The sequence below is a fragment of the Mastomys coucha genome, unplaced genomic scaffold, assembly GCF_008632895.1.
Source record: "Mastomys coucha isolate ucsf_1 unplaced genomic scaffold, UCSF_Mcou_1 pScaffold22, whole genome shotgun sequence".
Classification (NCBI taxonomy): domain Eukaryota; kingdom Metazoa; phylum Chordata; class Mammalia; order Rodentia; family Muridae; genus Mastomys; species Mastomys coucha.
The window spans coordinates 166611386-166627012 of NW_022196905.1; the positions used below are offsets into that span (position 1 = coordinate 166611386).

General features: G+C 47.2%; 1 protein-coding gene across 7 annotated transcripts in view; it reads right to left on the reverse strand.

Annotated features, from left to right (window-relative positions):
• The window catches only part of Tacc1 (transforming acidic coiled-coil containing protein 1), a 93306-nt gene that overhangs the window by 25884 nt on the left and 51795 nt on the right, over positions 1–15627 (reverse strand). For 4 of the 7 annotated variants that reach the window (XM_031339343.1, XM_031339344.1, XM_031339342.1 and 1 more), the window contains 2 exons: positions 4232–5339; positions 379–439 (listed from right to left, as the gene is read on the reverse strand). In XM_031339343.1, the coding sequence (XP_031195203.1) occupies positions 379–439; positions 4232–5339 (1169 nt within the window). The remainder of the gene's footprint in view (positions 1–378; positions 440–4231; positions 5340–15627) is intronic. The other 3 variants (XM_031339347.1, XM_031339346.1, XM_031339345.1) reach the window with 1 other exon arrangement.

A 15627-nucleotide genomic window follows, 5' to 3' on the forward strand; every position in this document is an offset into this window, starting at 1 on the left:
GAGGGGAGGAGAGGGAGAGAAAGAGAATGAGTATATATTTATTTGTACTATTTTAATGACTTATTTTTATTTTACATGCGCTGGAGTTTTGCTTGCATGTATGTTTGTCTCTTGAGGGTGTTGATCCCCTAGAACTGGAGCTACAGACAGGTGTGAGCTGCCATGTGGGTGCTGGGGATTGAACCTGTGTCCTCTGAAAGAGCAAGCAGCCTGTGCTCTTAGCCTGTAAGCCATCTCTCCAGCCTCCAAGTTTTCTTTTCTTTCAGGGTCTTCCTGGACAAGTTAAGGAGAGAGAATCTAATGACTGGCTACCTTAAGGTGGGGTACCCAGACGTCGCCAGGGGACCAGACCCATTCTGGCCTGCAGCACAGACTTACCTGAGAACACGCATCCAAATCAAGAGATGGAGTTTCGTATTTCTTCACCTTGCAGCCACTCCTAGAAATGAGAGGAACAGACAAGACAGTTTGGAATCCTGATGACAACTCTCTGGGTATGAGGTGGAGCATAGCAGGGGCGGGGTGTGGGATAGAAGGCGAAGCGCGCAGCACCGCATTGATCATACACTTGCACGGGAGAGCCGTGGAGATAAAGCATACCCTAGAGACCCACAGCCCGGCTCATTCTCTGGCAAGACCACCCCCTTAGGTTCTATGGATTGCCAGATACCAGAACTCTGAACCCCACGCGTTAATTACACAGTTAAAAAAAAAAAAAAAAAAAAAAAAAGGTTTCAGAGACTCTAAGTACCTCTACGAACTGGCGACATTTGGTTATGATCGCTTGGTTTTGACGGTCACCAGAAAAATTACCACACTGGACCAGATTCTTTGAAAATTCTTTATTGCACTAGAAACCACAGAAATCGCCAAAGACAGCTGCAGTCTAGACATGCCTGCTTACAGAAAGGAACTATGGCCAAGAGAAAGTATCAAAGAAGAAAAAAAGTAGACAAATTGTTACCATTCTTCAGTGGTAAAGTGAAAAAAGGAAAGTGCAGTGTATGCAATGCCCAGAACTGGAGAAAGCTTGGCCATCTGGGATTTTTTTAGACTAGTACATAACTTGTGATCACAAGACTATTACAGATTCTCTTATGTCTGAATGAATTTAAAATATCTCTGGGGAAGAGGAACCCACACCATTCTGACCAACAAAAGAAAAAAAAAGCTATTTCCAATTTGTTTTTCTTTCATGGAAAAAGAAAAACAAAGACGTGAATATAAATTAGCAGAGTTACTAATTCACGGTCTTCCTTCCCTAACATTCTAAGTGTAACCAAACTTAAGTTTATTTGGTAAAATGTATTACCTGCTCTAAGACAGCAGCCTCATCCTACCAAAAAAATAAAAAATAAAATAAAATAAAAATTTTAATTATTCCCAACATTAAGTAGCAAAGCGGTCCGTCAAGTCACTGCCACATGATTGGGGCCAAGCCAGCTTTTGGTTCAAAGTGCCACATGACACATGCTAAGTAAGCCGGGGAGCCAAACGCTTTTTGCACCTGAGGTGGAAAAAGCAATCTCCACTCCTGTAAGTTACAGATGATTGCAAGGCTAAGCTGACTAAGATGTGGCAAATAAAATGCAAGAAAATTATCAGAAGGTCAAACAGAAGCCAACATGCAGGGGAGACAGTTGGGGAAGAGGCGGGAGACCGCCAACAATCCCCGGGACGGACAGAACCTTCAACACAAGTACTTACAACAGAAAACAGAGAAATTCCACTTGCTCAGTGGTCCTGATGCATCAACAAGATTAGAGACAGGAAAGAGATAGACATATGGGAAAGAGTCATGTGAAAACTAGAACAGTTATCTTTTGTCTAGCAGATGTTAAGAGTTGTATAGTTCTTGATATCATGCGAGGTACAAATTAAAAATATCACATTCGAGCCAGGCATCGTGGTGGTGTGCACCTTTAAGCCCGGCCCTTTGCAGGCAGAGCTCTGGGGGTCTAAGGCCAAGCTGACCTACAAAGCCAGTTCTGGGCCAGCCAGGGCTACAAGTGAGACCTTGTTTCAAAACAGACAAGCAAAATGCCAAAAAGAGAGAATACTAAAAAAATTAAAAAATGATATTCATGAACGTTAGCCCCGGCCAATGAAGGGTAACAAGAGCTTAGCTTTAATGAAGGAGAGATTGATACAAATACTGAGAAATGTTTAGGTCCAGATTTATAGATTGAAAAGTGACCGCCCATGCGTATAAGAGTTCAGCACATGTGAACAGGGTTCCACTACTGAGCACACTCCAGCCAACGGTCCCAGAACAGGTCAAAGGCAACGCCTGAACAAAGGCACAGGTGACGGATGACCTGCGGGCTCCACCACAGGACTCTCCACTAGGAAACTTACTGGGAGTCAGGCATGGGGTAATGTGGAGGTAAGTCAGCAGTCAGCTAGCGAAGGCAGGAGGAGCAAACGCTAAAGGCTACCCTGAATTCATAGTGAGACTGCCTCAAAACAAATTCAGAATGATTTCACATCGCTTCCATTGTTCGGTCTGCAGAACCCTAACCATATTGTACTGTCTCTATTTCATCTTTTTTATCATTCCAAAAAACTACCTACCTATCCCAGGTGGCTCTTAGCCCTGCTATGCTTCAAAAGGGAAGGGGGCTCTATGCTCCAAATCCCACCAATGCACAAGGGCTCCGCCGCTCTTTTCTTTCAAGAAATAAGTTTGATCAGGTACTGCCCCTACACACACACACACAAAGTAATTAAATTTGTGTGATCTATTAGATCTAGAATTTATTCCATAAAAGTATAATGGTAGAAAACACCACCCGATGAGGATGGCAAGGCTCAAAAGTGGGCATTTTTTGGTTCTAAATGTAAAACGTGGTCCATTTCTCCTTCCTGAGCCCAGATCTGATCTGACAGAAAAGTGCCAGCGTCCGCCTCCACTTTGGCAGGCATCTAAGAGATGATGAACCAGGGCAGCAACACGACTGGGATGTCCCCAAGCGCTGTCCAGATATAACTATGGAACCATAAAAGTCAGGAGAGGACTGTACAAAACAATCAGTAGTTTCCTGAGCCCGTTTGCTCCTGTACAATCTGAGAGCAGACTGGAAATGCTCCTGTCATGCTATTCACGTTAAACAGACTGGTGACGCTCTGGAGAACTGATTCCTGTTTAGCTTGACTTTACTGGTCTTGAAACTAGTATCTCTGCTCTTTAGCCCCCCGAATAGCTCCTCTCTAGTCTGATTCACCATCTCATGTTTTTAAGACATAGGAATGTTGAAGAGTGTTTTCCGGGGCTGGAGGGGTGGCTCAGCGGTTCAGAGCACTGGCTGCTTTCCCAGAGGACCTGGGTTTGGTTCCACATGGAGATTTATAATGGTCTGTAACTCCAGTTTCCAGGGGATCTGATGCCCCCTTCTGCCCTCTGCGGGTACCAGGCATGAAAGTGGTACATAGGCATGCATGCAGGTAAAACATCCAGATTTCTCTAGCCAATCTAATGACAGATACACTTCCTCTCAGCATTTTAACCTGTGGCACTGACCCCTGCATAGCTAATTTTCCACAAGATGTCACAGGGTTATAAGCAGGTATACTATCTTTTATACTCATCTTGGGATTCCTGATAATTTAATCTTGGATCACAGTTTAAAACCTGACCATGGGATATGGCCAGAGGGATTACTCTGGGAACTCCTAAACTAAACAAAAGTTCACTCAGAGAAGCTGGCGGTAGAAGGGACGCACAACCAATGTACCAGGATTTAACTGGCCACTTAGAAACTCTCGAGTCTCATCACAGAAATCTGCCAACAAACTAGAAACACATAAAGCACCTAGAGTTCACGTCACCAACACCAACATAAATCGCAACTTTCTGTTCTGTAAGAGTATTCTGTGTCATTTCCAAGACCGCTGACTCTACATGGGTAACTTCCTCTGTATACAATGTGATCCATGACAAGGAGTTCTGAAAACCTCAAATCTTTACTTGATTTATTCTAAACAGTTTTTAAAAAAAGTATCTAAGGTAGGGGGAGATAATCTAAGTCAAGGTTTCAGAAATAAGGCAGAAATCCAGTGATCTCTGATGCTTCCAAATGGACAGAACTAGGCAGAGGAGGAAGGCTACAGCGTAAAATGCCTCACTGTATCTCAAACAATTAAGGTTGCAATTCACAAAGACCAAAAGTAGCCGCCAAGCTCCCAGTGGACAATCCAGAGCACACACCCACGCCCGATGTCACTCACGTACGTTATTAAACTCGACTTTGCCTTCTTGGGTGAGTCTAAGATTTCATTAACATGATTACCAGTGGCGGAACAAAAGCCGCTGCTTGTCATAGCTGTGGTTGGCTTACAGGGATCCATGGATTCATCAACGTTAACCTTATCTGGGTCAAAGTGGTGGGAGCCTTTGGAGGAGAGGGGCGGGGAGTTCTGCAGAATGGGGCAGCTCCCGAAGGAATTAAAGTTAGGATGACCCCATTTACTCGGATCTAGCTTAGGAGACGTCTGGGCGAGAGAGGCATCTTGAACTGTTAGGTCTGCAGCCTGCTCAACACCTACTGGCTTCCTGACGCCATCTTTCTGTATATTGGGTGCCAGTTTGTTACTGGGTTTCCTGCCAGGTTGCTTCAGAAGGGTGCTCCTGGTCTCGACATGCTCCCCATCTTCTGTAAAATCAACCTCAAGTTTGAGAGGTGAGTCCCTGGACCTCTCCTGCAGCACAACCCCTGAGTCACTGGTGCCATTACTGAGAACGCCAGCCGCTTCGTTAGAGTTAAGGGGAGATCTCTGGGCCCTCGAGCCTCTCAGCACACTAGGATTTGCGTTCTGATCCAACTCATCAGGAATCCATAGGGAGGAAGCCTTAGGGAGATGTGAGCCTTCCATCAACATTGCTGGTTCAGGGGCCATCTTCTTCCTCAGGGAGACAGGCTTGGGCTTTCTTAGCTTGCTTCTGTTGGCCACGGGCTCTGGACAGGGGTCTCCAGTCTTCAGACTGGCTTCTGTAAAAGCCTCCAATGTAACCCCCATGCCTCTGTCCATCGTTGGCTTGTCCTGACTGGCTTCCAGTATGGCGGAAGGCAAGGCCTTGCCTGGGAGCACAGGGGCACAGCCATAGGTTGCTGTTGTTCCAAGAGTCGCAGGGTCACCTATGCAATCCCTGGCTTCTATTGAAAACGGCCTCACTACTGAGATCTTGCTAGTATCATGTTCCGCCTTCCCTTTGACATCCTTGACTGAGTGAGAATCGACAGTTGCCCGTGGTGCTTCATTTTCTGAAGATCTAGAACATGCATCGAGTGAACATTTTTCAATTACTTCTGCTACCAACTGTTCATCAGCTTCTCGAGATTCTAAAAAAAGAAGAAGAAGAAGAAGAAGAAGAAGAAAACTCTATTAGAGAATTCTTTCCACCTTTGGAAGAGAGTGTGACTTCAGCTCAACAAGCAGCCACATCTTTCTTCTCTTAACTCAGCCATAACGGCCTAAAGACGCCACACGCTAATGTGATTGGTCCTTGCGAGTCTCACAGCAGTACTGAGCAAATGTAAGGGAAACGAAAGCTCTGCTGCAGCATGGCCTGTGTGATGCTCACACACTGTAGAATCCACACACTGCAGCTCAGCTGAGAGGCTGCTCACAAACACCAAACTGATTTCCAGGCCAGATGTCAGAAGGTTTCAACTAGCAGAACTGAATACAGGAAAGTTAAAGTCACAGCTTCGGCCTGCTCTTGGGACCCAGCCCTGATATGAGGGTTTTGTGCCTCATCTTAACAGCAACTTGCTATGCTTCCATGTATGTCTGAGGGAGGGTGTCAGATCCTCTGGAACTGGAGTTACAGCAGTTGTGAGCTGCCACACGGGTGCTAGGAATTGAACCCAGGTCCTCTGGAAGAGCAGCCAGTGCTCTTAACTACGGAAATGTCTCTCCAGCTCCTGGTAATCACAGTTTTATAAGTGTGGGATGTTAGGGCTACAGTTCATCCAGAGAACACTTATTTATAATACACAAGGCCCTGAGTTCTATCCCCAGCGCGAGGAATGGAAGAAAAGGAGATGGAGAAAGGAAACGAAGTGGGTTTTGTTGTTGTTTTCAGTCATGAAGTTGTAAATCTGTGCTGTCTGCCATTCCCAGCCTTTGCTCTGACCTATTCCCTGGATGCCTGGCCCTAACACCCCAGTCCTCCAAGTTCCTTCATAACCCTGGGGAAAACTGTGGTTTAGGCCAGCGGGGAAGGAGCCAGGAGCTGAGCAGCCCTTTCCCCTTCAGTCTGTGACTTCTGGAGTTCTTCTCCTTCGTCATCCAACCACCTTCACTATCCACCCCTCTCAGAAGTCACCTGACTCTGCAGCTTGTCTCACACACACACACACAAACACACACACACACACCCTGCCCCCCTTTACTCCTGCTGGCCTTGCTCATCCCGCACGTAAGGGCGTGGGCCAGAGAGCTTGGTGTGGGACAGCTGACCCTACATGCTGCCTTCTACCATTACCCACGTGCAGACTAGTAGTCATGCTGGTTAGGAACTGAAAACGTCAAGCAATGTTTGGATGTTACACAGAAGCTGCGTCATAAAATCTGCAGCCCTGCCACAGGGAAAGGAAAAGAGCAATACAAAGCACCCTCACCGGGCTTCCACCTCCAGCCTGGAACAGCTGAAAGAATCTGCTCAGGGAACATCCTCTTTGGTCATTTCCTGGTCCACTCAGGACAGGCACCAAGTCAATACATTTGCCTGTCCCTTTATCAAGGCACCGTGGACCCCACTTCGATATCACATCTCAGCAGCAGCAAAAAGTCCTAACTAGGTACTAAATGTATTCATTTTCAAGTATGATTTATAAAACAAACAAACAAACATTAGAAAACTATCAGCCAGGCACGGTGATGCACACCTTTAAGGCCGGCCTGGTCTACAGAGTGAGTTCTGAGACAGCCAGGGCTACACAGAGAAACCCTGTCTCAGGGGAAAAAAGAAAAACGAATTACCCTCTCAACTCGAAAAGGAGTACTGAGTGGGGCTTTACTCTCTTCTATACCACCAGCTGGCAAGTGTCCTAGCAACAGCTGCCCAGCAGACCTACCCACCTCTGTCCTAGACAGAAACTTCAAGTCAAGCATCACATCCCTGTCAGGAATGGAGGGGACATCCAGGACCCTGCCTCAGACCAGAGTTAGCCAGAGATTCAGCCTTACTTCCCCCCAAAGGCACAGTTACAGAACAGCTAACCAACCTCAGTGGCCTCTCCTCTCACTCAGATGCCCTGCCCTCCTTGCCGAGGGCAGAAGGCTCCTTCCCCAGAGCCAGTGGGAGTCAGAGCATGGTTCGGATGAGCAGGGTGCTGCCAGTGGCTTGGGGAGCTCAGATCGGAGAAATAAATTCAAAGCAAGCACAGAGGAAATCCAAAACCAAGCCGCTTGCCAATCCTGCCACAGCTGCCTCTAACGAAACTCCTTCAAGCCAAAGGACTGCGAATCCCTGTGCAGTGTTAGATGCTTTTGACACTTGCTCAACATAAAGACTATTACGGAAATCCTGCTCGTCTTCCTTAAAGTAGTAGTAAAGGGGTGCGGGTGGGGGCGGGGGTGGGGGATGCCAGAATAAGGGATTGAGATAACTATAGAGTCTAGATGGTATGCTAAGCATATTCTGAGTTAAAGTACAAGTTTATACAAAGCATTTGGAAACCTTTAAAAAGGTATGTATGTATGTAAAAATTGTGCTATATAATTGTATGTGTATGCGTGTGCATGATGTGTGGGCATGTATGCCACATACCTCATGTGGAAATCTGAGGACAACTTTGTGGGATAAACTTTCTCCTTCCACTTTTTTTTTTAAATATTTATTATTATAAATAAGTACACTGTAGCTGTCTCTTTTTTTTTAAAGATTTATTTACTTTTATACACACTAGAGGGGGCGTCAGATCTCATTAAAGGTGGTTGTGATCCACCATGTGGTTGTCGGGATTTGAACTCAGAACCTTTGGAAGAGTGGTCGGTGCTCTTACCTGCTGAGCCATCTCACCAGCCCCACTGTAGCTGTCTTAAGACACACCAGAAGAGGGCATCAGATCTCATGACGTATGGTTGTGAGCCACCCTGTGGTTGCTGGGATTTGAACTCCAGACCTCTAGAAGAGCAGTCAGTGCTCTTACCTGCTGAGCCACCTTGCCAGCCCCCTCCCTTCCACCTTTTGATGGGTTCCGGGAACTGGACTCCAGATTCCAGACTACCAAGCACCTTGACCCACTGAACCTGTTTTTGTTTTTAATTATATCAGTGGGGGTGAGAGGAGCATACTCCAACCTGTATGCACAGTCAGAACAGAGTCCAAGGGTGCTGGGGCGCTCATTCCATGGTCCTAGGGACTAAACTCAAGTTGTCAGGGTTGGCAGGAAAAAAAAAAAAACCTCAATTACCGAGCTATCTCTCCTGATTGTTTTTTGGTGCAAGGTTTCCCTCTGTAGCCCAGGATGGTCTCCACTTGGGGCAGTTCTGCAACTACCTCACAATGCTGGAGTTACAGGTGTGAGCCACCATATTAGCTTCACAAAGTATTTTTGTGACTCAGAGGAATGCTCAAAATTAAACCCAGAGAACCTACTTTGTAAGTTGCTTTCAAATTCATAACCTCATCTAAGGAAAGAGAACAGGCTGGGGAGGTAGCTCAGCAGGTCACGCACTTGTCACACAAGCACAAGGACCTGAGTTCAAATCACCACACTCAGGCAAAAATCAGGGTGGGGATAAACTTCAGCAGCCCTAGCACTGGGTAGGAAGGGGAGGGGCCTGGCGGTTCCCTGCGTTCACTGGCTGGACACCTCGGCTGAACCAATGAGCTTCAAGTTCAGTCAGAGGCCTTGTCTCAAAAGAGGTGAGCCACGGGCGGTGGTGGCGCACGTCTTTAATCCGAGCACTTGGGAGGCAGAGGCAGGCGGATTTCTGAGTTCAAGGCCAGCCTGGTCTACAGAGTGAGTTCCAAGACAGCCAGAGCTATACAGAGAAACCCTGTCTCAAAAAAACAAAAAAAAACAAAAAAAAAAAAAAAGAGGTGAACCAGAAAAGATCCCTGTCAACCGCCAACCTCCACGCACACATGTACACTAACAAGCATACATTTCCCAAATAGACAAACCCACATACAAATGAAGAAGGGCAAGCAGTCACATGGTCACCAGGGATCCAGGTCTGCCATTATCACAAACGTACTTGAGCTCATATCTGAGCTTTGTGGAGAAATGTTGCCTGTGGGCTCCTTTCCGATCTGCACATCTGAGCACACCGCTGCCTCCTCTCCTTTGGCTACAGATAAACGACCCCTTTCTTCTGTTTCTAAATATGTAATGCTACTCTGAGAAAGCAAGGCTCCCGTCCCTCAGGCATACACACTGGCTCTGACTGACTTTAACATCCACAAGCAGTATCTCACTCACGCTTGGTGGCTACAGGATGGGGACTGGCTACCACAGAAATCACGATTACAAATCAGGAACATACAATATTCCTTGCTCCTTGTGATGGTTTGAATATATTTGGCCCAGCGAGTGACACTATTAGGAGGTGGTGGCCTTGTTGGAGTGGGTGTGGCCTTGTTAGAGTAGGTGTGGCCTTGTTGGAAGAATTCTATCACTGTGGGCATAGGCTTTAAGATCCTCATCCTAGCTCCCTGGAAACCAGTCTTCAGTTTGCCTTCTCAGCTCCTCCTGCACCATGCCTGCCTGGATGCTGCCATGCTCCCACATTGATGATAATGGACCGAACCTCTGAGCCTGTAAGCCAGCCCCAATTGAATGCTGTCCTTGGTCACAGTGTCTGTTCCCAGCAGTAACACCCTAAGACACTCCCTTACTATCTCCCTCATAGCATCTGCTAGGGTAGACAAAAGGACTGCAGTCTGGGGAGTCCCAGAGTCAACGTGAAGGAATTTCACACTTGAAAGGGTTACAGGACCCTAGAGTTTGTAGCCAAGCCAGGCCCTGGGGAGCCAAGGGACCAGCATCTCCTGAGCAGGTGACTAGCCCTGTCTACTGACTAACTGAAGGCACCTGCTGTAAGAGGAGGGCTGCTCAGCTGGTTGATGCTGGCAAATGGGGCACTGCTGGAGAGAAGACCTCACTCGTGGAAGCTATTGCTTGTATTCGGGCATGTGGAGAAAAGCAAGCTATCTAGTAACAGGAAGAAAGGTGACATTTCTGCGTGACAGAAGCAGCGGCTTGCTTCATGACTGTCAAGGCAGCAGCCATCTTCGTAAGTGAAACCTGGCAAGTTCTCAGACTCTTCAGAGAGATCCCCCACGAGCAGGTCCTCCAGAACACAAGGACCTTACCCACAGCACTGGTCACTATGACACCACTGATCTGACCACAGGTCAGCAATTAAAATCCCAATCCACAGCCCAGCGTGCTGCCACCGGCTTGTAATCCCAGTACTTACAAGGCAGAGGCAAGAGGATTCAAGTCCGAGGCCAGACAAGCTACAAACATGAGTCCAGGGCTCAAAACAAAACAAAAACAAAGCAAAAAGTCAAGCAAGCACGCACACTCGCACACTGGTTGAAGTAATTACAGACATGGCGAAATATCCTCTATTGCCTGTTGAAGAAACCAATTTCTACAGAACAGAGGCCACCGCTTTGGGTTTTTTTTTTCTGAAATGAGCTACTCTCAAGTCTCTTTTACTGTAAAATAATTTCTATGCACTAAACTATAGATAAGAACTAAAGTATTCCCCCAACATTCATTCTATAGCTGCTGTGGTGGTATGGACGTGACGCGTCCCCCACAGCCTCGTGTGTTGGAGCATCCCAGTTGGTGGCGCTGCTTAGCACTGTTGTAAAATCTTGAGGTGAAGCCTTGAAGAAGTGGGTGGGTGGAGAAAGCTGAGGCTTTACAGCCCAGCTCCACTTCCCTCCTCACCCCTTTGCTTCCTAGGGTGTAAAGAGACCAGCCACAGGCTTCCAGCTCTCACAGACTATTGTCCCCAGGAGGCAGGCACCAAGATAAGCCCTTCCTCCCGTAAGCTGTTTCAGTCTCAAAAGATTCTTCCAAAGCTCCAACTGACTCCTGACATCACTGCAAGTATTTAACCCTGTATGGATGACATCTTCTCTACATAGACAACTATGGTAAAGTATAAATATTATAAGGTCTGATTTGTAAGTCAAGCACACTAAGAAAACATCGACAGGATAGCCATAACTATTCGTGGATTCCGTAACTGGATCTGACAAACTACAGAACAAAGATATTCGGGAAAATGTTACAACTGTATTAAACATATACGGACTTTTTGTCTGGCAATGATCTCTGGTATCATGAGTAATCGAGAGGAGGTTTTCAGGCACATGGGAGGAAGTGCGTGAGGTAGGCGGCCGATACCACCTTATATAAAGGAATGAGGACCTACGGTACTGGAAGTGAGAGACAACCCTTCCTTTAATAAGTTACATGATCTCTCTAGCCATGTCAACTAACGGGCAAGTCTGTGCTGTCATGGTTCTTGTCTTACAGAACCACGAGGTGGGGCATAAGCAGCCTTTGCTTCTCTCTACAGTAACCCCAGACCCAAAAGTAGCGAACTGGTTTGAATATGAGTGTCCCGCCCCCTAGGCCCATACTTTTGAATGCTTGGTGCCCAGTTTGTGGAACTGTTTGAGAAGGATTTAGAAAGTGTGGCCTTACTGGAGGACATGTGTCACCTGGGAGGTGGGCTTTGACCCAGTTAGCACTCCCCACCTCCTGTATTGTAGATACACAGCTCTAACCCGCAGCTCTAAAGCCACCCTCATGAGTCTAAATTCTCTTCATTCCTGGGATGAGTCTCAAAACCCAAACAGGATCATAAGCCAAAGGAGGGGAGGTTCCACAGCAGAGGCTCAGAGCCAAGGACATTCCCGTCTGTTAGAGCTGCGGACAGCAGGCATCCAAGGCTCATGTCTTTAAGCCTGGCACTCGGGGCAGAGGCAGGTAGATCTCTATGAGTTCAAGTCCAACCTGAAATACAGAAAGGGTTCCTGGTAGCCGGGGCTATACACACACACACACACACACACACACACAAATCAAATGAACAAACAAACAAAAAAGGCTCAACCCAGAATCACAGGTTCAATGCCTAGAAACAACCTCGCAGCACCATGCTTTGGGCACTCAGAGGAATCCAAGCAGCAAGACCAGTTATCTCCACTAGGAGTCTAACTCATGGCTCTCTCCTTGTCCACGACTTCAAACAGGCTTGCCAACCGGAATACATGTCACTGGAAATTTCTGACAGCTGAGAACAGGGCTCTCAATTTCTGGCCAAATTGTGTTCTATGAAATTGAGGGGCCCTGCTAAGGAGCATGCCACGGGCTGAGGGACCCAACAACAGCATTTTACAAATCGAAGGGACTGACTACAGGCCACAGTATATAAAAAAACAAAGCAGAATTCCCACCTAGTACTCTATACTAGTTCAAAGTGTAAACTCAAATTACTGGGCTTGGCACGCTGGTGCAAGCCTTTGATCCCAGCACTCAGGAGGTAGATGGAGACAGATCTCTAGGAGTTCAAGGCCAGCTCGTCTAAGGCTGCACGGTGAGACCCTGCCTCAAAAATAAATAAATAAATAAACAAACAAAAAAACTTTTTTTTTTTTAAATTTAATTGCACACACCTTTAAAAATAATTCCTGCTGGGCTGGTGAGATGGCTCAGCAGGAAAGAGCACTGACTGCTCTTTGGAAGGTCATGAGTTCAAATCCCAGCAACCACATGGTGGCTCATAACCACCCATAATGAGATCTGACGCCCTCTTCTGGTGTGTCTGAAGACAGCTACAGTGTACTTACATATAATAAATAAATAAATCTTACAAAAAAAATTCCTGTACATGTGCATGCACATGCTCAGGTGTGTGTGCCTGTAGAGGACAGTCTTGGGTGTCACCCTCAGGAGTGCCATCCACCTTCTCTGAGACAGGCTCTCTCACTGGCCTGGAGCTTGCTGGCAGGCTACACTGACCACAGAGGGATCCTTCTGTCTCTGAACCCCATCTCTGAAGTGCATGCCACTATGCACTGTGTGGTCTGGGGCTCGAACTCAGATCTTCATGCTTGCAATGCAGGTGCTTCGCTGACAGTGCCCTACTTGGAGCACACAAAAAACTACCAGAAGAGACAAAATGGCTCCTGTCCTGCCACAGGAAACAGGACTGTGCACAGATTCACCGTTCAGAAAGGGTTGAGTAATCTCTCGTGTGTCACTCGCAGGGACCCACGCTTGAGGTGGCAGATCGCACCACCACTTTTGGATTGTGAATGTTTCTGGAGGAAGCCCACATGTGCTAGATAAGTTCTATTTACAGAGAAGTGTAAAGCATGACATCACCGCTTCCTCCTCTGACAGGAATAACCAGGCATGTGAAACAGCCTGGGGATGCTGCCGAACCCCAGAGGCCTTTCTTCTTCTTCTTGTTTTGGTTTTGGGGGCTTTGGGCTTTATTTGATTTCTGGGGACAGGGTCTCAACTATACAGCCAACGCTGGCATCAAAGTCATAATCCTCCTGCCTCTACCTTTGCCTAACTTTGGGTATGGTAATTTAATTTTTTAAAGCTGAGTTGGAGTTTAATAAAGCTATGTTGTCAGGAAACATTTGGACACAAGGCTTAAGAGAGAAGGGGACAGGATTAAAATGCATGCTGCAGGCGTGAGTGTGGGCTTTTATTAAAAGAGGAACAGACTGTACACACAATACTAAGAGTAAAGATGCTGGGCTGGAGAAATGGCTCAGCGGCCAAGAGCACTGAGCTGCTCTTCCAGAGGTCCCGAGTTCAATTCCAAGCAACCACATAGTGGCTCACAACCATCTGTAATGGAACCCAATGCCCTCTTCTGGTGTGTCTGAAGATAGCTATTGCGTACTCATACAAAATAAATCTTTAAAAAAAAAGAGAGAAGAGATACTGAAGTCACGTTCACTCTGAATTCTAACTTCATGTCCTCATGCCTCCCCTGCCTGTGGTACTAAAACTTCTGGAGAAGCCAAGCAGTGTGGTTCACATGAATAAGCCAACACTTGGAGGGAGGACTGCATGATCTGAAGCCAGCCTAGGCTACCGTGCTGGAGAGATGGCTCACTGGCTAAGGCCGCTGACTGCTCTTTCAGTTTCCAGTAACCACATGGCAGCTCACAACTGTCTGTAACTCCAAGATTCAACACTCTCATCCAGACGTACACACGGGAAAAACACCAATGCACATAAAATAAAGATAAATAAGTTAAAACAAAACAAACACAAACTCCGAGAAGCTATGTTTGTTTGCTTGCTGTTGCTGCGATAAAACATCACTGGCCAAAAGCAACTGGGGTGAAGTTTTCAGTTCATAGTTCACTGTGGAAGGAAATGAAACACCAGGAGCCATGGAGGAGCACAACTTACTGGTTTGCTCCCCATGGCTTGTTCAGCCTGCTTTTCTTAGACAACACAGAACCACCTGTACCTGGGGTGGCACCACCCACAGTGAGCTGGGTCCTTCCACTCCTAACCTGAATCAAGAAAATGCCCCACAGGCTGGTCTGACCCAGCTCTCTCTCAGCCGACAGCCCCTCTTCCTAGATAGCTGGATTGTGTCAAGCTGAGGACAACCCTAACCTGCACCAAAGCCAAGAGGTCTGGGAAATGGACCGACGAATGTGTCCAGAGACCGTGATCCACAGGAGCCTTCTCGCTCTCCCTGTAACCCACCAATCCGAGAGCACAGTCAGTGCTCCAACGCAGTTGATGGCCAGGGCCCACTGCATGGCTGGGTGTCTTTTTCATACGGAGAAAGGCGTATTTATCCAGTAAGCAGTGAAGGAGGCCGCTCGGCTCCACACTGGCAGCTATTTCAGGACTTTTTCTGAAGTCTGAAGGTTTCTGTCTTCCGCTGAGGTCCTTTCCTTCTGGATTCCCCACAAGGCCTCCGCTCCTGCCCTTCTCTCTCCTGCAGAAGGCCAGGGAGTCAGGAGGAAAGCTGGCCCTAGCAGGCAAGCACCCCTTTCTGCCCAAGTGGTCTAACCTGAGGGGAATGGTCCTGACGGACACATTAGCATCTCTGACAAGTGTCCAAAACTGGAGAGGGCTTTGCTTTTTGACCTCTGACTACATGTTGGAGTTTCTAGCTAGGGCCTCTGATTTCCCTGAAGTCACGAGCCCGTGTAGGTATGTTCTCAACTGACGTTCCCTCTGCCAAGATAACTGTGGCGGCGGCGGTGTCAAAAAAAAAAGAAAGCAACAAACAAAAATCAGCACAAAAGCCAAGGACATGGTCCTGAAATGGAGACTGAGAAGCAGTGCATTGTCCAGGGACAGAACTGTACGCGAAGACCTGCCTATTCCAGGGGGGTGTACTGCAGAGCTCGCGTTCCCTTGATGACCCTGTGGCCCCAGGCCACCCAGAAGCACGGAGACCCATTAAGTCAAGGCAGAATGTCTCCTCAGGACCACTACACTATTTGGATGTTCACACACACACACACACACACACACACACACACACACTCACTCAGACGCAGAACACCAACACTAACTCACCACCAACAAGAGAGCGCAGAAAACAAGCCCACTGTTCTAACCCTTTCTTCTCACCTCTGAAATGTTAAAAAAA